We start from the raw sequence: 26847 nt of genomic DNA on the forward strand, positions 1-26847 counted from the left end.
GGTCATCAGCTTTTTAGTCATTCTCTAATCTTATTATCTATATACGTTAACATTTTATGCAACAGGTACAAAAACAGCTAAAGGGATCTGAAAAAATCAACATCGACAAACTGGGCCAAGTTATAAAATTAATGTGAAATAAGACACAACTGGCATAGACTTGCTCCCCTATTTCATTCATAAACTCAAAGTAGCCATTTCTTGTATAAAAACACTTTACTGATATACACGTTTATTTACATTTAGTCATAGCAGTTAAAAGACCAGGAGACACAGTTTGAAATGAAGTGGAGACAGATGTAGGGCAGACTCCTCAGATAAAAGGAGAGTGCTTGCCATTCCAGGTATCAACCCCCTTTCCCCACACTTACAGGATAATTGCTTTTTATTTGATATTGTAGTTTCCACTGGATGCATGGATTTTGCCCTGAATATATTGAAGAAATATTTAGGATCACCTAGGTTTGTAATGGATCTAGCAGCTGATGAGTTGTTAACACTGACATCAGCGTGAGAGGCACTGGTTCACATGTCTTTCCATTCAATTCAACAGGATGAGACACCGAGCCATTACAAGTTAAAGACCTCCTCACAAACAAGGTTACTTTCTTTTGAATTAATTTGTTTCTGTTTAGAGCAATGTAAAGTAACCTTTAATATTACTGCAGCCCCAAATGTATGAAATCTCCCCTCTATTAAGAACATGCTGCTAAATGCCAATCTTTTTTTGAAATCTGAAAACTTTGATAAAAACTTAAACTGTTCAATAAACTATTATATAGTTACATTTGCTAAACTAGGGGGTCCCCCAAGTGTCTCGTCTGACAAAGGCACAGCAGTGGGGTGCAGGGTGAGTCATATAGCCCGGGGAGGGTCCTGGCCGTGCAAAATCGCCCCGCAGGTTTAGAGAGGCAAAACCAGCAGGGACTGTTTCTCCTAATCAAGCTACAGTAGACCCTCCGCTCTCAAGTTCCTTGGTGTAGAAGAGGAAGCTGGCTCTGTCGTGGGATCATATACAGTATATGACTATTGTATAGTGCTCCATTCAGAAGTTTCAGGCCTTTTTGGCAGTCCTCCTTTCCAATAATTCCCCACAAATGTTTTCATATATGTACAGAAATACAGCACAGAAGAATGGTTATTCGTGCTGTGGCTCGGTGGTTGTATTGAACAGGCAGAGGCTGGTTGTGAACGTTGACAACCCAACGAAGCGTCTCCAGCACAAGCTGCTATGGAGATCTCTCACCCGAGATTGGCTCCGGCGCGATACTTAGTCCATATCTAAGTTTCATTACCTACCAACAAGGACTTTAGTCTTCCAGAGCTGCTCATTGCACATGTCCACAGCTGTGCCCTGTGCTCTATCAAAGGAGCTCATACCTTTTCAAATTATCCTCCAACTCCTTCAAAACTAATTTGAAGACATGTCTTTATAACTTGGCTTTTGTAGTTTTATTACACTTTCCCCCCCCCCCACTGCAGCCCCTTTGAGATGTCTATACTCTGGCCTTTGAAAATGATTAGGCTTGTGCAGAATAGAATTTGCACATTTTGTCTTATTTTCATTTACTCTTCGTGGTATACAGTTAATACATCATTCAGTGTATGGCACCCCCAGTTGCTCCAAATTGTATCATCTGTTGAGGATTTGAAAATACATGACGACAAAATGAATTGTCTATGGTGTTATATATTTAAATGATACACAGGGACCACTCATTCTTATTTGATTTTTAAACATTGAAAAATAACAAATCACTGAGCATAAACCACAGGTTCAAAAGCAAAAGGGGTTTGAAACATTCCTGAAATGAGGCTACTGTTGCAACTTATTGCCAACCCATTAATCAAGCTCTGTGACTCCTGTTCACCTTTGAGATGGTTGTGAACCACTGCCATAACTCTTAATGGCATGATCATTGATGGTCCTTTCCAAATCCAATACGCTAACAGTCTTGCACTTCCTGGGTCTCCTGGAGGGTAATATTTTAATTGCACTGGCTTCTTTCCTGCCAACAGGTGGCTGACATGCTGAAGTCACCCAGAATACACTGCTGGGGCGAAATGACCAATTAAACTGTAACACACTTCCTGGGAGGCATGGCAAGCTAACTAGGAGCTTTAATGAAAATACATGTTTTCTTGAATTTCAGACCTGCGTAGCCAATGGCAGTGCAGAACGGGTAAGATTTAGGGAACTACTTTATTGTCTACAATGTTTCTGCTGTATAAAGCAATAGCAAAACATGTTCACTTGCTTACCGGGAGGAATTCTATTGTGATTACCCATTGCAACAAAAGTCCAAGTATATTTTGTATTAAAACAATACATTTGTGTTGTGTTACTTCAGGAAACAATAACGCTACTTTATTGTAACACGTTTTAGTATTCTCAAGCGATAACATTGGTGGTAATGGATGATGGTGTATAACCAAATAGTCAACTTGTCCAATGGGAAAATAACAGTCAGCCTCAGAAACCTGTAGTGATTGTGAAGTAACTGAAGCAAGCAGTTTCAGGTGGACAGAATGCAGATGGGGTTGCAATCTATTAACTATAAAAATACAGTTTAGAACACTAATAGTTTAAAAAAAAATTCCAAGCAGTTTTATAAATGTAAAAAGCGGGGACTAGCTGACCAGTTCTACTATGATTATGTTTTACTCTACTATTACTAGACTGAAATGAGTAGTCAATCCTATAGAGTCAGTGGGCATCAGAGAGTAAAGACTCACGCGGGGCGCATGCACGCGCACATAGACTCACGCGGGGCGCATGCACGCGCACATAGACTCACGCGGGGCGCATGCACGCGCACATAGACTCACGCGGGGCGCATGCACGCGCACATAGACTCACGCGGGGCGCATGCACGCGCACATAGACTCACGCGGGGCGCATGCACGCGCACATAGACTCACGCGGGGCGCATGCACGCGCACATAGACTCACGCGGGGCGCATGCACGCGCACATAGACTCACGCGGGGCGCATGCACGCGCACATAGACACGCGGGGCGCATGCACGCGCACATAGACTCACGCGGGGCGCATGCACGCGCACATAGACTCACGCGGGGCGCATGCACGCGCACATAGACTCACGCGGGGTGCATGCACACAAAGACTCATGCGGGGCGCATGCACGCACACATAGACTCACGCGGGGCGCATGCACGCACACATAGACTCACGCGGGGTGCATGCACGCACACATAGACTCACGCGGGGTGCATGCACGCACGCACACATAGACTCACGCGGGGTGCACGCACACATAGACTCACGCGGGGTGCACGCACACAAAGACTCACGCGGGGTGCACGCACACAAAGACTCACGCGGGGTGCACGCACACAAAGACTCACGCGGGGTGCATGCACGCACACATAGACTCACGCGGGGTGCACGCACACATAGACTCACGCGGGGTGCACGCACACAAAGACTCACGCGGGGTGCACGCACACAAAGACTCACGCGGGGTGCACGCACACATCTCACGCGGGGTGCACGCACACAAAGCACACACATAGACTCACGCGGGGTGCACGCACACATAGACTCACGCGGGGTGCATGCACGCACACATAGACTCACGCGGGGTGCATGCACGCACACATAGACTCACGCGGGGTGCATGCACACAAAGACTCATGCGGGGCGCATGCACGCACACATAGACTCACGCGGGCTGTGCATGCACGCACACATAGACTCACGCGGGGTGCATGCGCACGCACACATAGACTCACGCGGGGTGCACGCACACATAGACTCACGCGGGGTATGCACACAAGACTCACGCGGGCTGCATGCACGCACACATAGACTCACGCGGGCTGCATGCACGCACACATAGACTCACGCGGGGTGCATGCACACCACAAGCCAAAAAGGTAGAGAAGGTGCTGGAAAGCACTTATGACCTAAAATGGTGACAGGAAAGTGATTATATGGAAACAGGCGGGCACCAAATATATCTGTACCACACCTGGTTGTCAACAAGGATATTTCTACCGCAAGGAGGACAGACTTTAGGTACCAAAAACTGAACAAACCTGAAAAGCGCACTAAAAGCACAAGTCACAAGATAAGAAGCTGTAAAAACAAAAAAACACACAGTTCTGAGAAATGTTGTGACAGTAAGAAGAATGCCTCCGGGAAGAAGAAGCACTACAACTTGTGATTACGCCTGCAATTGAAACCTTTCCGGCGGATTTATTTTGATTTTTTTTTTCAGTTACAACATGCAAAACCAGACTAGACGTGTGCTTTCATGGGGGGGGGGGGGGGGGGGGGAAAAAAAAAAAAAAAAAAAAAAAACCGTTAAAAATAAAACGTAATTGTGCGGGCGAGCTGCCATACCAAACCAAGAGCGCATATTTTAATAGGATTTAAAAGCACCGCAGTCAGTCGCTAACTTGCTAATTAAATTATACTCACTGAACTTAGTTTGGAAATGCCTACGTCAAGGGATGATGCTCTTTGAGGTTTACCTATGCCATCTGTCTTTTTATAACCAAAATTTGTCCTATTTTTCTGAAGCATTTGGCTCGGCATTACGTTCCTAGATAAAATACAAGTCGGGAAATCTATTGCAATGCACGCTCGTAGTGACGTCATCACGGTATCGCATTTATTATTATTTTTTTTTTTTGGAGGGCTTCATTAATTCATAGATTTAAACCGTGATATATCCGTACGCCGACCCGCCCGTAGCCTACAGTATATAGTCAGCAATGGCAAAAGCTTTATAGGGGGTTGTTTTGTAATTGATGCAAGAACATCACATACAGCTAGTAGAAATTAAAATCAACACATGTGAGTTGTGTACATTTTGGTTTATTTAGTTAACATCATGCAATCTGAAGAAAAAAGTACTGCATACACCGCAAGCATCTTTGTTCTGTTTTGTAAAAAACATCAGTTTAGCGGGGTGCATGACTTCGCGAGCATGCTTTCAGACATTTACCGTTTCCATAGCGTTATTTCCCCTAGCAGTCAAACAGGATAAACCAACCACGCGCTGCAGGACAAGAGTGCCTCTATCTCGATAACCTGAGTCTTCCTCCTGCCCGATTTAGCATTCCCGAAATAATATTGCAGTCATTGGTCAGCACTGTTCATTGGATCTAGTGAATACCGGATTCCTCCAGTTCTATAAAATGCAACTCAAATTTATAGATAGCATTTGTATGTATTCCTTGCAATCTATCATAACACATACAACCGTGCTGCATTTCATTTATAAGAGTAGAAAGTGTACATTTCTACTAAAACTCCTCGTGCCCATGTTTTCTACCTTAAGCCACTAGGTGGTAATATACTGAAGGAATGGTGAAGACCATTGAGGGGGACAGAGCATGGAAGCACGTGCCAGCAGTAAATGGCCACTGACTTAATCATTTGAGAACATAAAAAGGCTGCTGGTCATAAAAATGGGCTCTGCGTTGTAAACAATTGAAAGTCCCTCTAATCAAAACTACCAAGACACCTCGTAATGCGTCTTCTTGTCTACAGAAAACAAATTCATTGTAAAAATACATCAAGAAAAAAAAGTCAATACTACAAGTGCTTGTGAATTTACCTTAAGATTATTTCTAACAGAACGACATGCCCAGTTGTGTTGTACAGTATAAAATCACATTCTCACTTCAGCTAGGTAAGAGAACTCTTTCACAATGCCAGGCGGCTATACCAAGAAACAGGATGAACTAGTTTAACTAATAAAGAACTTTTAGCAACAATACCTTATCTGCTGTGACAAACTTAATACATGTGTGTGTGTGTGTCAGTGCGAGTTTGTCAGTGTGTGTGATACAGAATCACAATCAACACCTGTGACGGTGCATTTGAAAGTAACAAGTTTGTTCCAGTGTTATATTTACATGCATGCCAGTAGCGGGTATAGCATCCACATGGGTAAGTAACAATCATGAATACAGTAGCAGTGCCAGCACAGACCAGCTGCACACAGCACCAGTTAGTGTGCAGTAAATCTGGTCCAGTTGGTTCCAGTCACGCTCCAGGGGGTTCAGCGGATCCTTGTCTGGGTTCAGAACCAAGGAGGCTCGTATTATTCCTGCTCAGCTTCAGGAGGACGTGGATTTGGGTCGGATCCGGGGGTACAACTGAAGGGGATATAGAAAGACTGTTCAGTCATTCAGAAACATGCTGGGTTGGGAGGAACAGAATTATAGTTTTAATACACATGGCACATTTTATTATTATTATTATTATTATTATTATTATTATTATTATTAATAATAATAATAATAATAGGGGTTATGCAGGTTTAGGCAACATACAGCGTGCAGTAGCTAGAATAACAATTATGTATTAGTTTAATATTTAGTTGAAAAGTTTGCTACAAATGGAAAAAGGCAGGCAGGATGCAGCAGAGATTAATATGTACTAAAGATAGTTACAGATGTGAGATATATATCATTGCACCATCATTGCAATAACAAGGAGCATAAATATCAGATGAAAAATAAAAACTATGCAGAATGTCATTCTTCTATATGTGTATAGATTATATACACACTCAGAGTAAGAAAATGACATTCGGCATAAAGTTTACTTTTTCCCATCTGATGTTTATGTTCCTTGTTATTGCAATGATCCAGTTGCTAGTACTGATTACAGTATCAGTAGTACCCTTTCACAGAATATCATAATTCATTTAATATACTGAGAAAATGGTCAATCAAATTAGAACACTTGATATAGATTTTGTATAAAATGTACCGATATTTCTTTAAAAATGATCTTATCAGAAATAAATCGCGTACTTATTAAACTGATACATTGTCAGCGCAACTGCTGTCCACATTTGCGTTGGTTTTGGTTAGAAAAAAAGAAATAAAATATTAACCTTAAAATCTTAACAAATCAAAGTTGAATATACACTTAGTCACTGAACATGCTATTACTGGATCAGAAGAGAGCGTTATGCAAACTGTAGTCATGTATAAATACCCTTGTATTCTCTTTTATCCTCAATTCGACTAAAATAAACTATCATTTAAAGATGAAGTGGAATTCAGCTATTTACACAATGCACATGCTTCAGATAGCATAGTCTTTTGAAGGGCAAAAAACTAAATACACAAATGACTCAAAGATACATTTTAGTGAAACCACACTAGGTGTGTCTAGGTAGTATAATTACAGGGAGGCACTACAGCTCCTGTAATACATAGAAATGCATTGGGTGATGCATGCATCTGTTTTTGAAAGAGCATGCTGTAATCTGGGGTGCACAGGTCGATCCCACTGCAGAGGGCTGCCGTCTGCACCTACCCCAAAGTAATTCTTGGGGACGAAGCCCTCCCGGCCGCAGAGCGAGGCCCACCACCAGCCCCCCTCATCGTCCCGCTGCAGGATTGTCACCATGTCTCCTTCTCGGAAAGGCAGCTCATCTGCATTGCAGGGAGTGTAATCCCACAGAGCATAGAGCACCCCACTGTTCACCACACCCATGGACTCCTCCGCTCCTGAAAAACACAACAGAGCCGCATTTAAAAAAAGAGCATTTCACAACAGGAGACCATGTCTGCCCAGTTCCTAGTATCTGATTGACCTAAAACTTGCTCAAGTCATGTCTTAAAAGGATCTCAGCGATTCAACATCGACAACATGGCTAGGTAACCCTAACCCTACCCTCACCACTCTGTGTAAAGTGCTGCCTTTGTCTCTCTCCACTTCATTTTAAACTGTGTGCTAGTTTCTGTGCTGAGCTCTCAGCATTAATTAGGGTTAACTTTATAAGATTTTGAAGACGTCAATCAAGTCCCGTCTAATCCTTTGTTCTAAGCTAACTAAAAATCAGTTCCATCAATCTTCAGAGCTCATTTATTTCAAACCTGGGATCAGTCAGACTCGCCAAGGCCACAGCGCCCTATTGATAGCACGGTTACAAGAACTGATCAGTTACACAAGCTCCTCATTTCACGGTTTTATCAGGGGTAACTCAAATGGATGCTCAGAATCAGCACCTTGGAGAAACTGCTCACACTCCTCAAAGTTCGGTGCGAACGGGTCACATTTCTGCGCTGCAGTGGCCCCATCGCTCTCGGTCACAGCTAAGATGGCTGCCCCGTTCCGCACCAGAAACTCGCAGAGCAGACGGTCATTACAAGAGGCAGCACACTGCAGTGGGGTCCTGGGGGAAGAGAGAGAAATCTTAGAATCACAAAATCAAAGAAATGACAAGAAAACACGCCCTGAACCACTGAATCAAGCAGTAACCTGGGCTATCTGAACCAAGCAGTAACCTGGGCTATCTGATAGTCTGCTTTAGGTGTGTCACCTACAGATCCTGTATTGCTTTCCACTATCTGAACTTTAAAAGAGTATTGACAGTGGTAAGTCATTGACGAAGATATTAATTCACCCCTTTACCAAGCCATGTAGGCTACTGGGCTACCGATGTATTCAGTCCAGTCAGATTTAAAAATCAGCAGATTTGGGAAAAAAGCCAAAACACCACCGTGAAATTGTACTCCAAACTTATTACATTTGGTTGTCTGTATAGATGTTCGAAACTTTTCTCTCTTTATCCAAATCCACACAAATATGAATCACATGGGGGTACTGAGGGGTGGAGGGAAGGGGTGATGAAGCAGGTGCAAAGAGAAAGAGATTTGGGGAGAAGGGGCGTACATACCAGCCGTGACTGTCTGGAGCATTGACGTTAGCAGCAATCTGAACCAGGAACTCCACCACAGGGTAGTGTCCCCCACATATGGCATTGTGGAGAGCAGTGATGCCCTCATCATTGGGCTGGCTAGGGTCACTCATCTAAAATCACACACACACACACACACACACACACACACACACGACAGCATGGTAGAAAACCTTTTAAAAATGATCTTATTGTATTCCTAATGTGCAGGTTGCAGAACAATAGGTTACAGACAGAATCAGAAGAAATAAAGCTTTACCAGGATTCAATACAGATGCACACAATGTGTGCATCTTAGCAGGTAATGAAATGACGTGACATCTCTGCAGTGCACAATAGCTGCACACAACACATGCCAAGCCAGTACTGTGCAACATAAGACAACTCAGACTTGCACCAACTCACCATACACTAGATAATCTGGTATACCAATTCAATAAAAACCTGGACTGGTTTGTGGTACTGTGGTACATTTGACCTGTGCTGGATGACAGACTAATCTTTGAAGTTGCAATCCATGGGAATACAAGTAAGGTGTTAAACATGGGAAGCAAAGAGTACTCTATCTGGCTCTAGCTGGGACCCTGTACACAGAGGGGTGCCACTGGGCTCTGTCTGGACATCTGTTGCTTCTTTTCTACATCAACCACTTGGAGATCAGGGATAATTAGCAAGTCTGTCAAATTTGCCGACAACAGAAAGCTTGGGGAAGCAGCCGACACACTTTCAGCCACCGAGGAAATCCCAAAAGTACAGAATGTTTGAGTGTATAGGCAAAACGTGCAGAGTACAAATCAAACGGAAGCAATGATGGGGCTTTAGAACGGACTGGTGAAACCGCACTTAGAAAACTGTGTTCAGTTCTGGTCAGCACAGTACCAAAAGGGACATTGTTGCCCTGGAGAGTGTCCAAAATTAAAGGAGAGAGGGAACGGGACACTTGTTCACAGAGGAATGGGCGACCCAGTCATGTGGTTGATTCTGAATCACTGGGATCCTTTAAGACCCGACTTGACAAATTCTTTAGATCAATCAGCTTCTAGGAACCAGAAACGCTTAGATGGGCTGAATGGCCTCCCTGTGGATACAGTTTCGTATATTTATGTTAAGTACTTAATACCTTGGTCTCACAAGTTCAGTGCTACTCCTAAATTGATAATCCCAAATGTGATTCTCTTTTGGCTCCATCTGCTTTTTACACAGTGGTGGGTACCTCTGAACTTGTAGGGGCATTCTACTGCAGTTCAACTCAATTACACAATGAAGAACATTGTTGTAACAAAGGCCTGACGAGTAGAGTCTGCTGCAGTGCAATGAGCAGGAACATGCTCATTTTGCCGTCTACTAACCAGCCAACACAGAGTTTCCTTTGCAATCACCAGCGAAGACCAGCAACTTCACACAGCCAGGTTGCTAACCTGTGGCCCCCTGATTGTATGAGACCCCTCATGGCACTTGAACTTCAGGAAAGGTAAAAAAGATCATTCCAAGAAGGAGTAGATTTACGAATTAAATACATTGGGGAAAAAATAGAAGCACAGCCTACATTGTCAACCCTTGTTCTCTCACCTCTTGGACGGCACTCTGAACCACATCCAGCTCCCCCACTAGAGAAGCGTCTAGCAGCAAGACGTGAGGGCTGAGTCGGGCTCTACGGCCTGAGCGCTCTGACTTGGGTGTCTTCAAGATGGAGCTCAGACCCTGCGGAGACAGCGTGCAAGGGAGAAGCCTCACAATTACTTCTTGCTTTGGAATTTGAAAACATTTCATAATACTGAATCTAGTAAGCTCCACACAGAGATGTGCCAACCCAAAAGTGTCTTCTAAATGAACAAACATTTCTTTAAAACTATGGAATATTAAAAGGATATATAAAGGACCTTTTTAATTTTATTGTGTTACATGTTCCCATGTGTTGCTACAACTGTTTACACAAAAGTGTGTGTGTTTAAATTGTTTTATTTTAAATTGCATTCCCTGCCTCAAGATGGCTTCCCATGTACCCGCATGGACCCCTCAGAACTACATTTCCCATCATCCTCCTGCTCACATATGTAACAGATGGATTTACCAGTGAGCAGGAGGATAATTAACACAATACACACACCTTACTTCTTACTTAAACAGCTGTAGCAACACATGGGAACATGTAACACAACAAAATAAAAAGGTCCTGATGTACCCTTTAATATAGTACATACATCAGTCTACAGATGTAACACATTTGAGAAAGTGAAGTAGATGCGTAAAAGATAGAATACTGTTTTTATTGATTTTTTAAAATTCGAATTAGTTATTTCTGTAGTTACTGTTTTATCAAGGATGTTCCTCCTCAAATCTTTATTGATCTCGTGATTTTTCCTTAAACCAATCAGAAAAAGACACCAATCTCTTAGCACTTGTTTAATTGTCCATGTGTCCTAACCCTGGCTTCAAAGCATCTGCTTCAATCCAGTTTATCTTTGAAGTAGCCAGTTTTTATAACCCTGATAAAATCGACTAACTTGCTAAGAAAATCTGTTTTATTTCTAGTGTGTAAAGTTTGACAATAAGTACCACCAACACAAAAACAACAATCCACACTAAATGGCAAATGCTTTTCATGATAGAGCCGGACAAAGAAGAGGCCAACACCTATTTCCAAATGCCTTGGAGGTCAGCCTTGTCCTAGCAAGGGCAAAGTGACCAGAAAGATCTTTATCAACTTAAGTAGGAATTTAACCAGAATCTGACTTAATCTTTATCCCATGCTGCGAGTTGTATTCTAAAACCAAAAATTAATTTATATCTAAATAAAAAGTTCCAAACACTTTGGGTAAAAGCGTTTGCTAAATAACAAATTAATAATAATAATAATAATAATAATAATAATAATAATAATAATAATAATAATAATTTCACCTTACCTTGGCTGCATGTGTTTGGGTGACAGGAGTGAGGCTCAAGTTCTCCCCCAGCTCCGAGAGGCCTGCATCGCTCCCCAGATCCTCAATGCCTTTGCGCCGCTGGAAAATCTTGTTGATGATCTGTTTGTATTGCTTGCGCTGGGCTGGAGGGTTGTCGATGGAGCTGCGTTTCTTCAGCGCTCGAGGGATCTCCGATCGCATCCTCAGGAGCTCCTCCATCTGAGGCAGAGGCTCGGCGTCAGGGGGCAGCACCGGCTGCAGGCGTGTGGGGCTCAGGGGCCGTGGGGCCACCTCCATCATCTCCCCCACCCCCACCCCCAGCCCTTCCAGCTCGGGCTCTACCGCCCCACTGTCCAAAACTGGAGCTGGGGGGCCTTCTGGGCTCAAGACCACCATCCCTGCTGCTGTGACCGGCACTGCAAATGGCATTTCTGTTAATGGATTTTACAGGAGTACAGTCTGTCCCACCTGATAGCACATTTCAGCAAGAGACTATAAAAGGACTAGATGTGCCAACATGAATGCAGCACTTGTAAAAAGTGAGATCGATAATGAGTTCCGATTTCTGTATGCTAAAATTACACGTAGATGTGTGCACAGACTGGGAATGAATACAACATTTAAGTAACAATTCATTTAATTCTTGAAAGAAAAAAGGGTATTTTATACATAACTGTTTATTGTTTACCATTTGCTGTACCACTGTTTAAATTACATATATATTATAAAACAGATTAATCTACATTTTCTTATTCAAGTAAATTAATTGTTAGCCTGAAATAGCGAATACTGTAGTGTAATGCATTCTGTTACCAGTACAGCAATATTTTAGTAAACTCCATTTAAGTGTAGAAATATTTACACATAAGCGGCTTAGACTGCTGCTTCAAATTACATTTTATTTTAAATTTCCCCCTTAAGTTCAGGTGCTTCGCTTTACAATGAAAGTGTAATAATGCAGGGAGAGATAGATAAGCACAGTAAAGCTCAGAGAAGTATGGTAAAGCACACAAAACAATGAAAACCGTTATAAATTATGGTACCTGCACAGTATAACCATGGGAAAAGCATGTGTAAAATGCAAAGCTACCGTTCATATTGACTGTGGCAAAGAGATAAACCAAAGTGTAACTGGCAGCATCACCTAGTGTACAGTCTGGGTATTGCCAAAGCGGGAGAACACAAGATAGCGCTGGCTCTTTCTGGAGCTACAAAAGACACTTTCTAAATTACATATGCCTGCAGCAGGCAACAAAAACTGAAGAAGAGCGATCCTGAACGCAGTCCAAGCAGACAGACTTATTAAATTGAGTAACGCAAGAAGAATCATTTACAGGAATAGCTTGCTTACAAAGATTTGTTATTGATTTCGTTTCTTAAAACGCTAACCATTTTTCTGTTAGGTACATCTGTTAACTCATTGAATGTGATGAGCTTTCTTTACCCTCTCCTCTCTACAGACCTGGTCTCTCAAACTGGGGCTGGGGTTGGTGCGTGTTCCGGTAGGGTGCAGTATCCCCCGTCTGCCCCCAGGAGGCGATGGCATTCTCCCTGGTCCAGTAGGGGTGCTGGAGCCTCATTATGACGGAGAGAGGTATGGGACGGTGCTGCTCCCCCCGTGGAGAGCCTGGCGGGACGGCGATTCGGGAGATGATGGGCTGCTGGCTGTACCGAGGGCTGCTCCATGGAGAGAGCGGAGTGGGACGGGGCAACGAGGAGATATAGGGAGCAATCATCCGGACTGGCATATCCTGCAGGGGGCATCAATGACGGTTTACACAGTGCATTCCCTTTGGGCTCCGCTTCTTGGCAACCATTTTGAATACCAGGTCAAGAGCCAGGGAAGCTAGCAAATTCCAAGGGTGCAGATTAGGGCTGTGCAAGTACTCAGCACGCACTCCCTTTAACATGTTTCAGAAAACAGGTACTAAATGAAGCCCGTTTGAAAGGTGCAAGAAAAGTTGTATGTTCCTTGTCTGTACAATTGAGTACCAATCAGTGTTAATTTCTGCATTCTGTGATTTATAAGCTGTTCTGAAGAGCATTGTCCTCTTTGACATGGTTACTGTTGTACCACGTTAAAGTACCAATCAAACTAAAACCACTCATTCATCTGTGATCATTTGTCTTGCCTTCCTTTTATGAGTTTGATATACAGTCCGAGTACTTGCACAGCCCTAGTTTATACAACATCTGTATGGTTTTAAGTGAAATAAACACATCATATTGTGGGGGAATACAAATCACAAGCTACATTGGCAATACCTGTAATAACTTTATTATGACTTATTTTATCAATGAAGTTTCATCAAATTGGAGAAGCATTTCCCAATACAGTCTGTAGTTGGTCAGTGAATTGAGGGCTAGCACTGTGAAGCCACTGCCAAGACACCAATTCTCTGAGTAATTTCTACAGATGAATATCCATTTAAAAGTTGAAGACGCACGCACGCACGCACGCACGCACGCCAGCAGGAAAATACATCCAGCAAGCAGATCAAGAGAGGTCCCTCCATGAACACTCATAAAGTCCTGTAGTCTGTCCAGGAATGAGGATGAGAGAACAACCAACAAGCGAGCCCCAGAGAAGGATGCTATCTTTACGTATGCAAAGTACAACGTACGGAGAAGAAAGCATTTAACAGCAGAAACCAGAGAACTTCCTCGATCAAGCTTTGACTCTGCTTAGCAATGCGGACGAATTTCCTCGACCCAAAATCTAATTGGTACACCTTTATAAGAAAGGTGTTAACTTTGAAATTCAGCAGGAAAACCTACAAGATAAAAAAACTCAAGAAACGTTTCCTTTTTTCTGGAAACACAAACCATCCAGAATACACGAGGAAACAATGCTTCTGGAAATGTGTTTCTGGAGACAAATTTGCTTATATGCTGGGCTTGCAAAACACATACACATTCAACCAGTTAGTGCAAGTTTGTCCTGGGAATGGGGTAATTTCTCTCAAGAATGTATCCCAGGGAGAAAAGCGAGACTGGCAGAAAGTGTATTTCACTTCCCAAGCGTAGAATTATTATCAGCATTTAAAATAAATAAGATTTATATATATATATATATATATATATATATATATATATATATATATATATATATATATATAATCTGTTTATAACATATAATTACAGTTCTTGATTAAATTTCTTAATTACCAAAGAGTTTACTTAATGATCATTAGTCATAGCAAATAATTTACTGTCCAGCTTTATATAGCAATCATTTTAATACCAAATGATTAATTTACTGAACAGCATATATATCTACACTAGAGGTGTTCGTTATTGAAGCAGGCTTTAACACATGGGCAGAGAGATTTGCACTGGGAACTAAATGAGAACTGAATGGCCTGCTCTCATTCGTACATTTGAAGCACTGCCTCACAAAGAACTGTCAATGGGACAGATGCTGAAAAGAGAAAGGTATTAAATGAGATTGCAGAAAATCCATATTGATATGTATTACTAGCAAACAGCTGGATAACTATCAAACTTAAAATAAAACAAAAAAACCTTCTCTCATATACACAAAGTCAAGCAGTGGAGTTCAAGCATGCTAATGAGAAGGGGCCCAAGGCTGTTCCCATAGTGATAAGGTTGTGCTGTGCAACAAGGTAATACAATTGGTGGTCTTTGAAGGCCGAGAGAAGCAAACATCAGCTAGATTGTTATTTGTGGATACCATTACTGAGAAACACAAAGAACACTAGCATGGACTTTTCAAAATCTCCTAAAGAGATTTTTTTTGTTTCTTTAAAACAAAAAACGTAATCAATTCAACGTCAAGTGTTTTGACGAGAAGTCTTGAAGGCATTAAGTTCCTTTTCAGATTTTATTTTTTTAACACAAAATTAGCAAGTCTTGTCTGAGTTTAACAGACTTAGTTTAAGGTTCTACAACAGGCTAGTCAGATTAGCAGACTTACTTGAAATATTAACAATTGTGAAACGGGAAGCCTAGGTCTATAGAAATGTTGCTTTTATGCCTGGGTATTCAGGGCTTACTGATGGAGAGATAATGCCTTGGGCCTTCTGATCTGGAGGTGTGGGAAACACAACCAGTAAAACGAGACCCTTCATATCTAGAGGTACAAGAAATACAAGACCTACCAAAGACTGTTTAAAAGACACCAAAATAATTTATTCCACAGCTTAAAATACTCTAATCACTTCAAAACCAGTTCAACCGGTCCAGTCCGATCATTCATTTCCAATGATAGGTGGAGAGCTGTAGGCCTGGCTCCTATCCCAGAGACAGGGCTAAACTTGATCTGTTGAATTTTGCTATTTGTCAGAAGACATTAAAAAATACTTTGCAATCAAAAGTCTGCAAATCAGCAAAATCAATGAATTCCAATTGATTTGCGTGAAGTTCCCTTCGGCACGGAGACAGACGCCTTTCAGCAGGAGACACATTCATTGGTTATCTCAATCTCCGATGCACATAATGGATTTTATTTGAATACATTAGTAATAGAATATATGCTCTACCTACCTCTGAAGAATGTGATGATGACAGAGGGTTTTCAGATCAACACAATTAGTGGTATATTGTATTTTAAACAAAATCTAATTCTAGAGTGCAAGGGTATACAGCAGCCTGTGGAACTGTAAACAGCCATGCCCAACAGCCTAGGACAGAAGTGAGTGCTGCTGCTGCCCAGTCATGCTTCATAAGTTCCTCCCCAAAAAACGACTAATAGAATTGATTACACTGATCAGTGCATCCAAGTATTTGAGCGCTATGGTCACTTGCTCCCAGAGGTTCCATGGTTTCTACCACTGACTTGGTTATTTGTGATATGCGTTAAGAAACAAATCACTTCCCACATATCATTTCAAGCACTGTCGCTCCACAATGGGTGGTGTCGTTCCAGTTGATACCTGGGAAGCCCCCCCATGATTCTGGTTTCCCCTCCTTTTTATAAATTGGTACAGTCATTGGAATCCATGTTTCGCGGTCTTAGCAGACTCCTAGAGTCAGTCCTTTTGGTTTTCAGTTACATTGTCTCTGATATACAGTGCCACCCTTGTTCCTCTAGGTCGCCTGGGGTAAGCCAAGGTTTCATAATCCCAATGGCATTGTTCCAAAGCAGACAAGCAGGTTGTTGATATGGAGAAAAGTTAAGGAGAAGATCGTTTCCTAATTAAGCACTTGAAATTAAGCAGGCCCGTTCTTATTGCGCAGTGTCATGTTGTTTAAGGGATTTTGCTTCAAGAACAAATACTTTGGAATCCCACAAATCTGTACCCCTGAAGGTTGAATGATCTGCTGCTACAGACCCTTTTGCTGATGATTCACATGTCTGTAAAATTCTGACAGCACTTCCTTTATAGAAGTGCTATTAAACTCAATCACTGATTTAACCCTTTGCAGTCCATTTATTCTGCGCTTGTCAGGCGCGTCAGGTCCAATTTAGTTTCACATGCACTGTATTTTACAATAAGATTAGACTGATCTTAACTTTACAGTACAGTAGCAGATATTCAGTGCTGCTTGACTCTTACAAGCTTAGTTAACCTGGCTCTGAACCCTCTCTCCCCTCTGCTCTGAAGATTCAAATGCTGCTTTCACTTGGCACATGAGCAGGTTCCCCGTATCACAGGGTCCCATTTCTACACAAAACAGCAACTCTACAGTCTGTCTAGCGCATGCAGCATCAAGTGAAATACTAAGGAGCTGTGGAATTGTCAAAGATTTATCTTCCATTTTTTCACACAGTACTGTTGATTATTAATGAATTAGTTTCGAAACCACCTCAAAGGGGTAGGATTAGTCATTTTCAATGCAGTTGCCAATTTGTTAAGCAGTTTGGCTGGGCATCAACCATAAAACTAGGATTGAAAAGTGGAAAATAAGTCCCTTGTAGCAGAGTTTAAGAGGCAACGTCAAATGAGATCGAATGGTTTGTCAACCTGAATATGGAAATGTGAGAAAGACTATCATTGATATGTCTTGAGGTTAAAGCAATGTGGCTCAAACACCTCCTGTAATGGAACGCTGTTGACAAGAGTCATCATCTGGGTAACAGCGATAAAGACCTGGTCTCAAAGTCGTGGTCTTTATCGTCCATATGGCCAAAGGTTAATACAGTTTTTACTGGACAATACCAGCAATGGAACTAAGAATTAAAAACACACCTGTGTACCGTACAGTAAAACTCAAAGTGCACAAAAAACTTCTCGCAAAAAAAAAAAAAGGCTAAAGTTATTTTTTTCTTGTTCAGCCATGCTCGAATTTGACAGAGAATGAAACTAAATGTACCGTATAAAGTTGGCAGTTGAAAGGGTTTTATGAGGAGATACTCATGGCATAGCAGTGAAAGGGTGCAGCGATGGCGGCACTTTTGCAACACCATAGAAACTCCCCTCAAGAGAAATTTACACAATAAAATGCAGCACCATGGAATCTTCAAGATACGGGAATAAACATCAGCCCTGCTCTTACCTTTGCTTGAGAGGGGGGAGTGTCCAGGTTTGACTCCCTCCAACTGCCGAAGGGCATGGTGTTAGAGGGCATAGTCCTGTACTTGTCTAGACCTGAAAACAAAAACAGGAGAGTGAGGTTGAAATCAGTTACAAAATTAGCGTGTACACTTGCAGACCCTCATAACCCTTCTCAAAACGTCACACAGTCATTTACTGAACCCAAACTGTTCTCAGGAGACACGGTCATCCCTTCAAAATGACTCGTCTATCTGTACTGTAGCAATGAAGGAATCACAGATACTGCAGAGGTAACTACGACAAAAGGACCTAAATACCATAGTAGGCAAGGCAATTCCATGTGCTTAATTTATGAAACAGACACAGTCTATGGTTGATGTGAACCTGTTTAGTTTGATGGTCACTACCAGTATCCAAATTCAAATACACGTTCATGTCTTACAAAATTACTACTGAAAAATGCACCTTAAAAAGGGTATATAAGGAACTTACAAAATTCTAGAGAAACAGACAGAGGGAAGAAACGCTAGGTTGATTAAAGGGTACATCAGGACCTTTCTATTTTACTGTGTTACATGTTCCCATGTGTTGCTACAGATAGATTTACCAATGAGCAGGAGGATGATGGGAAATGTAGTTCTGAGAGGTCCATGCAGGTACATGGGAAGCCATCTTGAGGCAGGGAATGCAATTTAAAAGTTTAAAAAAAGTGGTCAAAATGTAAAAAAAAAAAAAAAAAATTAAAATTAAAACAATACACACACCTTATGTAAAACAGTTGTCGCAACACATGGGAACATGTAACACAATAAAATACAAAGGTCCTGATGTACCCTTTAATCAACCTAGCGTTTCTTCCCTCTGTCTGTTTCTCTAGAATTTAAAAGCACATCCAAACATTGAGATATGTTGACCGATTCTGGACTGATTATTGCAATTACTATGCAGATTATGATATATTATAAAAGCAAAGGTCTTCACGTCCCACAACCCTATTCGCCGTGTACACAGTTTAATGGAATTAGTCAACGAACTGGACCTAGAATTGGTTTCCTACAATTATCTGACCCACTCACACAGAGATCTTTTATATCTTTTATATTGTCAAGTCTTTTAAAATTATTTGACTTCTGCTGATTGCTTTGACCTGATTTGTGCTTTGTGGCTGGACCCCCTTGTAAACAAAGCTTTTGGACTCAATGGTTAAATACACAAGTGAATGAACAAATGGGTTACCTAGTCATGTTGTTGATGCTGAATCCATGGGACGCTTTAAGATCTAAGTTTTGAGAACTAGGAACCGGACGAGCACTGATGGGCCGAACTGCCTCCTCTTGTTTGTGATTCTTATGTTCTTGTTTTCGTGCGACTCACCCTGCTGCTGGCGTGTTGTCCTCTTGTAGCCGATGTCGAGATCCGACTCGTTCCAGGGATTGGGGGGCCTCGGTCTGCCAAGAGAGTCATCTGCGAAAGATCACACCATCAAACAACTGCCTTACAGCCACTTCGAGGACAGCCCAGCAAGAGGAGACAATGGCAGGACACATGCATTTCTTTGTTGCACAATTAAATAATGACTCAGGGTTGGGTGAGTTGTGCAGTGAAGTTTACCAGGGTATATTTGCACAGCGATTTAGCATCCCCATTACTATGGCAAACATTTATAAAAGGTCACGTACACTACCTCTATGAGGCTATAGTAAATGACATACTCATTGTACTGCAGACAATGAACCCCCATGCTTAGGACCACTGAAATATTTGTGTTATTTATTTTTTTTTGGCATATATGCACTTACATAAAAAAAGTCAGTATCTATAAGTTATGAAATTGAAATAATCATCTGGTCACATTCTGAGACTGTGATCCTGAAGCCATCTCTTGATCACATGCTCAAGTCTACAGAAACAGGAATACCGATACTTATTATATAAAAAATTCAGCATATATAAAACCTATGCTATTACCCTGAGACTTGAAGGTTTTGAAGTTCCGTGGCATTGTGCTGGAGTTGGCAGGGTAGCCTAGGTGAGGGGAGGGGCTTCGCTCAAATGGCAATGACCGCGGAGAGCCGAGTCCTGATTGGCCAGATTCGTACACTGGAAATGGAGGATTGCGCCTCATCATGCGCTGGGAGGAGTTGTGGCTTAATTGTCGAGGCAGGCTACGCGGTTCAGAGCTGAAAAGGGAGTCCGAGTTGACTGTGCGAGGGGAGCCACTGTGATCTCGTTGTCCCAGAGGTGGTGCCTGCCTGTCGGGAGAGTAGAGGCTGGGGGGGCGGGGGCTAGACTGGTATTTTCCAGCTGTCACCGAGTCCAAAGACTTTGTGGACTGGCCCTGCTCAGAGAGGCTGGCTGGCTTGTATGAGAAGTAAGAGACCTGTGCAGGCTGGTCTCTGCTGCTGGAAACAGGACTCGGTTTATTCAGATTTTCATTGGAGCCCACCGGACTGGACCTGTACACAGAGCTCTGAAACAAAATAACGAAACAAAACTGCTTACAAATGCATTCAAACCTGTAATCTGCATGTAAATGTGTAACATTTCAACGTGATCCCCGGGAATCAATGGGTTAATAATTGAAGAAGCACCTACAATGAAAAAGTAGTTCATGGTGACCTACAGTCAGCTCCATTCACAGGTGGAGTAACATTTTGTAACAAAGCTGTGAAGAAAGTTCAATTCACAATACAATTTTGCCAGAAGGTTATCCTGGAGATAACTCCTTCACTATTCAGGGATAGTTTAATTGACAGGTAACACATTTTAAATGGTTTCAAATCCTATTTAATTATTCTCTTTTTACATTTCCCTTAACTTAACTAGAATATTGTGTTCAGTTCTGGTCACCTCGCTACAAAAAAGGCTACTGCTGCTATAGAAAGAGTGCCAAAAAGAGCGACCAGAATTACTGCTGTTTTAAAAAGGCATGTCATATGCAGACAAGCTAAAAGAATTGAATCTATTCAGTCATGAACAAAGAAGACGAGCTAGCAATGCCAGCATGTATTAAGGCTCTTAATATTTACTGATGTTAGCAACATACAGGTTTACAAATCCTTAATACAAGACATGAGACATAGTTTTGTAACAGACGGCTTAATTCTTGTTCCGATAATTCCTGACAGAGTATTCTCGTTTCAAATAATTTTAATTAAAACCATATAACTAGTTACATAGTCAGACAGAAAGGGCACAGGGCTAAACAGAATGATTCATGTCACAAAATGTTGAGAAGGACAAGCCAAACTTCAACTGGCAATAACAATGTATGATTCAGCTTTGGAAACAAAGGCGTAACTAGCACAACACCCCGCCTGTAAAACTGGTAGTATTTCACAAGCCTGTAGTTCAGCTGAAGCTGCAAGAGATTTGTTAATAGTTATTATAAGGTATGTTTTCTAATACTATGGTAAGTGCATGAAAGAAAACTCTGTCTGCCCCGGTCTTTATTTGTGGGGGACACATGCATACCTCAAGAGACTGTTTATTTGTCATTTCCTTAACAATTTTAGGCTAATTTCTTAAATGATTGATTCAGAATTTCATTTACTGTTTTGTCCTTTATTAAGGGGAATTTTGGGGGTTGAAGAGGAAAATCTTTTTTTTTTCTCACTTCCGTTATATGAGATTTGGCCTAACGAACAGTTTTCAAGGAACGAATTACGCTTGTAAACGAGGGACTGCTGTACTGTGTTAGCAAACCAAGTGTCACTATAATACAGGGAGTGAAATACACGCTGGCTGAGCACTCTTACACACTGGCCAGCACTCCAACGCCCATTACAGTAGATCACCCTCCTCCCATGCCCTGGGCAAGGTGCTCATTCCTCTCGCTTGCTGCGCAACTTTTTGGCAACTGCTGATATTGTAGGCGATCTTTTCAAGTAATATTCCCCACATGCCAATGGTCCTGAAAATGTCTTCCTCTGCTTCAACAGTGAACGCAGTAGCATGCACATGTTCCTTATGTAGATCACCAATTCCCCAGTACAAAGCATGTCATGATACCCTGATATGATACTCTTGAAAACTAAACAATGTGGGCTCCGCGTGGAGTGCAGGATGCACCCTATAGCCTGGAGATCGCAGGTTCGAATCCAGGCTATGCCATTGCCGATCGTGGCTGGGGGTTCCTAGGGGGCGGCACACAGTTGGCAGAGTGTTGCCCGGGTAGGTAGGGCTTAGGTCGACAGGGCAATCCACAGTTCACTGCATACCAGCGCCCCCTGTGGCCGATAGAGCGCCTGCGGGTCTGCAGTGGAGCCATTCAGATCTGTGTTGTCCTCCGGCACTATAGGTCTGGTGGCTTCAGTGGTGGATCCACAGTGCGAAAAAATAACTGGCAGGAATGTGTTTCAGCTTCTGTTCCCCGAGTCGCCAGGGGGTTGCAGCAGTGAACCAGGATAAAAATAATAACTGGGCATTCCAAATTGGGTAGAAAACCAGGGTAAAAACCATTGGCAATGACTAATTTAAAATAAATAAATAAATGAAATGTCCTAACCAATGTTTTAGTCCTCTAAAACGGGAAAGGCAGGTCCACAGATTATCTTGATACTTTGTGAGAAAGAATATCCTTGACCAGGTTCATAGGTTTAATGTTCGATTACCTACACTACACTCCATTACCCGTGGAAGATAACAATGCCAGAGGTCTTGTTCATACCTAGCTCTGTGATCCCAGCTGGTAGACAGCACTTCCTACCCAAACCCTGAAATCAGATGGCCCCTCTGCTTGGATCACACAGCTGTAAAAAATGAAGTGGTGCCCTGAGCAGACCTACCTTGAGTTCTGGGGTGTCAGTCACTGATGAGCACTCTTCCCACATGCTGCCCAGCTCCTTGGAGAGCTCATCGGCAGTGGCAAGGGAGGCATTCAGCTCTATATCCATGTTCACTGTTGACAGAGAGGAAAGTCAGCTCATTTCACTGTGCCTTTTACTAAGACAGACCTCATGCCAACTGCACAAAAATACCATAGATTTGACCTTCTGTGCATGTCCTTTCATTACAAAGAACGTGGAGCTTTGAAAGATATGTATTATATTAAACATGCATCTTTATTTGACAGTACGATATCTGCTCAGCTTTGCAGTTGGCCAATTCAACTGGAGCGCTTCTTTCCCCATCATAACCCAGACGGCTGCTCCCACCTATATTGACTTGACAGGCTTTCTCAGCCATAACATGCTTTGACCCAGAAGCCACTGCTGAGGTGAAATGACCCAGGAAGTGCTAGTTTAAGAGATATCCTGAAAATGAGTCATAGAAACAGAGAACTTTCTATATTCAATAAAACCTCATTTTCCACTGTTACAGGTCGACAACCACGTCATGCAAACAGAGACCACTGCTAAATAAAATTCATGTGTGGTCAATAATGTTAATGAAGTACAGCTGCAACAGAATTGGGGAAACACACACCTGCCAGTCTGGTATACCCCGAAGCAATCTAATAAATGGTGCTTTGAAATAAGAAGAAATTCATTGATACTAAATTAGTCATACTTCACAGTGAGGCAACTGTTTTCAGTATGTGTCATTTGAATGGATGCTCTATTTGCAATTAGAAAGGCGAAGCACAGTAATTAAATTAAATACATGGTTAGAGAATAGAAATGCAGATGGGCTACACCTTAATGATACGGGCACAACTGTTCTGGCAGTCAGCACACTGTAGAAAGAACCCTTAGGGAGACCAGATAGGATTTAAACTAGGCAGAGGTTGGGTGGCAACCAAGAACAGGTTCTGTGTGGGCTAAATGTGCTGTCACTGTGACACAGTGGGCATTGTTGTCAGGATGGCTCCCACCTAGGGTTGCAACAGTCCCATATTATAAGGGACTTCACTTCTTTAAATAGAGAATTGCCTGTTCCGGACCAAGTCAGTATGAAGTTTGTAAAATTAGACAATGTGGTGCAGAATCAGCCCCATGATTTACTGAACCAATGTACCGATAGTGGAACTCATTATTAGCGGCTAACATGAGCTGCAGCACAATGTGCTTATCAGGAAAACAGCGGGAACTTCAGACAGTCCTGGTCCAACAGAAAAAAAATGAAGAGGCTGTGTAGATATAAAAATACAACCGGGTCAAACAAAAGGCGAAGGTAAAGCAAGACTTCAAAGTTTTATGACTGTGCGTTTGTACGTTGATAAGCGGTTCGACTTCTCTCTGACAATGTAACGACGACGCTGAAACCCGCTGGCTGCTACGAGAAGCAGTTCCTCAGATCTTGACAGCGTAAAAGAAGCGAGTCAAAATGAAGGAAATCCGGAAGAATGGACCAGCTCTACGAGGAATTCTGCACCGGTCGAGATTTGATCAGAACATCAAGAAACTGCATTTCCAAGTCGCTGAAAAGTGGATGGTTGCGTTTCAGAAGTGTGGAAAAGAAAACAAACTTTTGTACTTTGTGTACCGAGATCAAAACGCGTTTATAGTAAGGATTTGTTCATTAAAAATGGGGAATGGTTTGAGGAACAGCTGAGAAGTTTCATATTTTGCAAGCCTACTTCAACACAGAACAGAAAGCCTTTTCCAAGTTCGAAGCCTGTTTTATGAGCTATATATATATATATATTTTTTTTTAAAAAGCTCTCCGAGCATAATTATACACAAATGGCTACCTAATTATCCCTTTTCGTAACAAACCAAAATCAGAGTAGCATGCACAGTTCCAGTCCATAACCACTAAACTCATGCAGTGTCTCCCTTGAGTCTGAGTTTATGAAGCCCAGGCAATTGATTCTTCCCAGCTGTTCTTCTCTCTCATCAATTTGGCTTGAAATAATTAGAACAGCGTGTAATGACAGGAATAATGTAATCATGGGGGATTTCAACTTTGTGGGATGTGGTGCAGTAGAATTGAACTGCTGGATGCAGTAAACAATTGCTTTCTGATATAGCGTGTGAAAACACAACAATGGACGAGTCATTTTCAATCTGCTGTTCAAACAACCAGGGCATGGTGTTTAATATAGAAGCAGAAGAACCACTAGGGTCAAGTTATCACAACAGGACTACATCCCAAATTAACTGAGAATCCTGGCAAAAAGTGTATTTCAGAAAGGCTAACTTTGAAGGGATGAGACAGGAACCGAATTTAAAAGTTATAATGCAAGACAAGTATACATCTAAAATGAAAAGGCCAGATTTAGTAAGCAGTCACCTGGAATTTGTACCACCGTGCAGCAGGTTATATATTTACAGGTACAAGGCTGAATTATATCTTTTTAGCAGGTTTCTTGATTGGGTTGAATCAATAAACACCCTCCCTTGCAGGAAAATGCACTGTGCTAACTGGTTGAAACACTAAATGCCAGGCCTCACAAGGCAATGCCAATTGGTTGAAACAGTTGATTCATGACACTGCAGATCTACCTTGCTCATGCATAAACAGAGGTTAACAAGAGACTACCTCTGTATCTAGAGGTGCAGCTAAACCTCCAACACCTCAACTTACCGTATCCTGCCCCAGAGCAGACCAACCTGCAAGGTGGGTGGGTGCTAATTTTGAACTGAAATGGTAGTCAACTCAAGACACTACGAAGTTTAAAGGAGAAGGTAGGAAGGACATGTAAATGCATGGAATATGTGATGTAGTATGACCTAAAATGCATTTTCCAGGAGAGTCTACACAGTTTTACCGAGAGTTCCCCAAATTTAAAAGGTTACACTTACTTAGCAAGCTACCGCTCAAGCCTCCTTGTTGATTCATCGTGGTATTCTTGGCGTGCTTCTGTGCTCCCTAATTTCTGCTGCTGGGGTCAGCCTGGAAGACGCACCTGTAGAGGAGGAACAGGACTGTATTATTCACCATGTAGTAGCATCAGATGACAGAAAATCTAGGAGAATTACCTGGTCAAAGTTTAGTACAATGTCTATATTTTTATTTTGCATTTTGTAATTGCTTTGACAATACTTCTGATGTATTCATGCCAATAAATTTAACTGAATATAGACAAAGAGATAGATAGAGACAGACAGAGAGAGTCCTATTGCTTCTCTCTCTCTCACAGCACAGTAGAGATCCAGAGGAGGGCGACTGTACCCAGTGCCACAGTGGAGAGATTGAGACTGACCCACTTCATCCTCCACTGTGAGAGGTACTGCGGTTTTAAAATAAGTGTTCTTTTCTTCTTCGTGCATCTGTGAGTATAAATAATGATTGCAATCCTGAACTGCGTTATAGATTTCAAAATATATTTTAGTCAATACAGTTCAACAGTTGGGTATTCCATTTCTCCCTAGGCACAGGTCATAACAGAGTCAATAAGACAATAGGATGTTGTCGTTAATATAGAGCTAATCTTATGACATCACTTTTTTCCTTTAACCCAATCAGAAGAAAACAAGTTTTGTCCAGATCATCCTAAAAGGGGCTAGCTTTTATGTCCTCCTCATAAACCAACTGCATTTTCTAAGCAAAACCTGTTTATATCTTGTTTACTGTTTGGTAAGATGTTTATCAACAGGTTTGTAGCTGTGACACAAAACAGTGGACTCCCCAAAAAGGCAAATCTATTTCATGTCAAGGTTGGACATCAAAGGACTTGTTTTTCCCATCACTGTCCTGCTAGTCAGTCTTTTGTTCTAAAGACAAAAGCCAGGATACAATCATCTTCCCAGGTTCCAACCAGAATTCAGGAGACCAAAAGATGTTAATCAGATGTCCTTGTTAAAATAGCGAGAGTTGACCAGGTGGATTTGATCTTCATGCTTCTGAGGTGTTCTACAAAGCGACCTTCAAAACCTCTTAGTCTCTCCAAGCAGGTTGCAC

The 26847-nt window shown here is 41.9% G+C and overlaps 1 protein-coding gene across 1 annotated transcript in view; it reads right to left on the bottom strand.

The window, feature by feature from the left end:
* Positions 1 to 4830: 4830 nt before the first annotated feature.
* LOC121304880 (relA-associated inhibitor-like) overlaps positions 4831 to 26847 on the bottom strand; it is a 32211-nt gene continuing 10194 nt past the window's right edge. Inside the window, exons 2-13 of the mRNA XM_041236296.1 lie at positions 25749 to 25852; positions 22848 to 22960; positions 20029 to 20530; positions 19435 to 19524; positions 18062 to 18153; positions 13065 to 13353; positions 11603 to 12018; positions 10266 to 10397; positions 8676 to 8809; positions 8005 to 8171; positions 7310 to 7503; positions 4831 to 6135 (exon numbers count right to left, since the gene is read on the bottom strand). Of these exons, the coding sequence (XP_041092230.1) occupies positions 6097 to 6135; positions 7310 to 7503; positions 8005 to 8171; positions 8676 to 8809; positions 10266 to 10397; positions 11603 to 12018; positions 13065 to 13353; positions 18062 to 18153; positions 19435 to 19524; positions 20029 to 20530; positions 22848 to 22960; positions 25749 to 25785 (2205 nt within the window). The 5' untranslated portion in view covers positions 25786 to 25852 and the 3' untranslated portion in view covers positions 4831 to 6096. The remainder of the gene's footprint in view (positions 6136 to 7309; positions 7504 to 8004; positions 8172 to 8675; positions 8810 to 10265; positions 10398 to 11602; positions 12019 to 13064; positions 13354 to 18061; positions 18154 to 19434; positions 19525 to 20028; positions 20531 to 22847; positions 22961 to 25748; positions 25853 to 26847) is intronic.

The sequence above is a fragment of the Polyodon spathula genome, chromosome 40 (genome assembly GCF_017654505.1).
Source record: "Polyodon spathula isolate WHYD16114869_AA chromosome 40, ASM1765450v1, whole genome shotgun sequence".
Taxonomy (NCBI): domain Eukaryota; kingdom Metazoa; phylum Chordata; class Actinopteri; order Acipenseriformes; family Polyodontidae; genus Polyodon; species Polyodon spathula.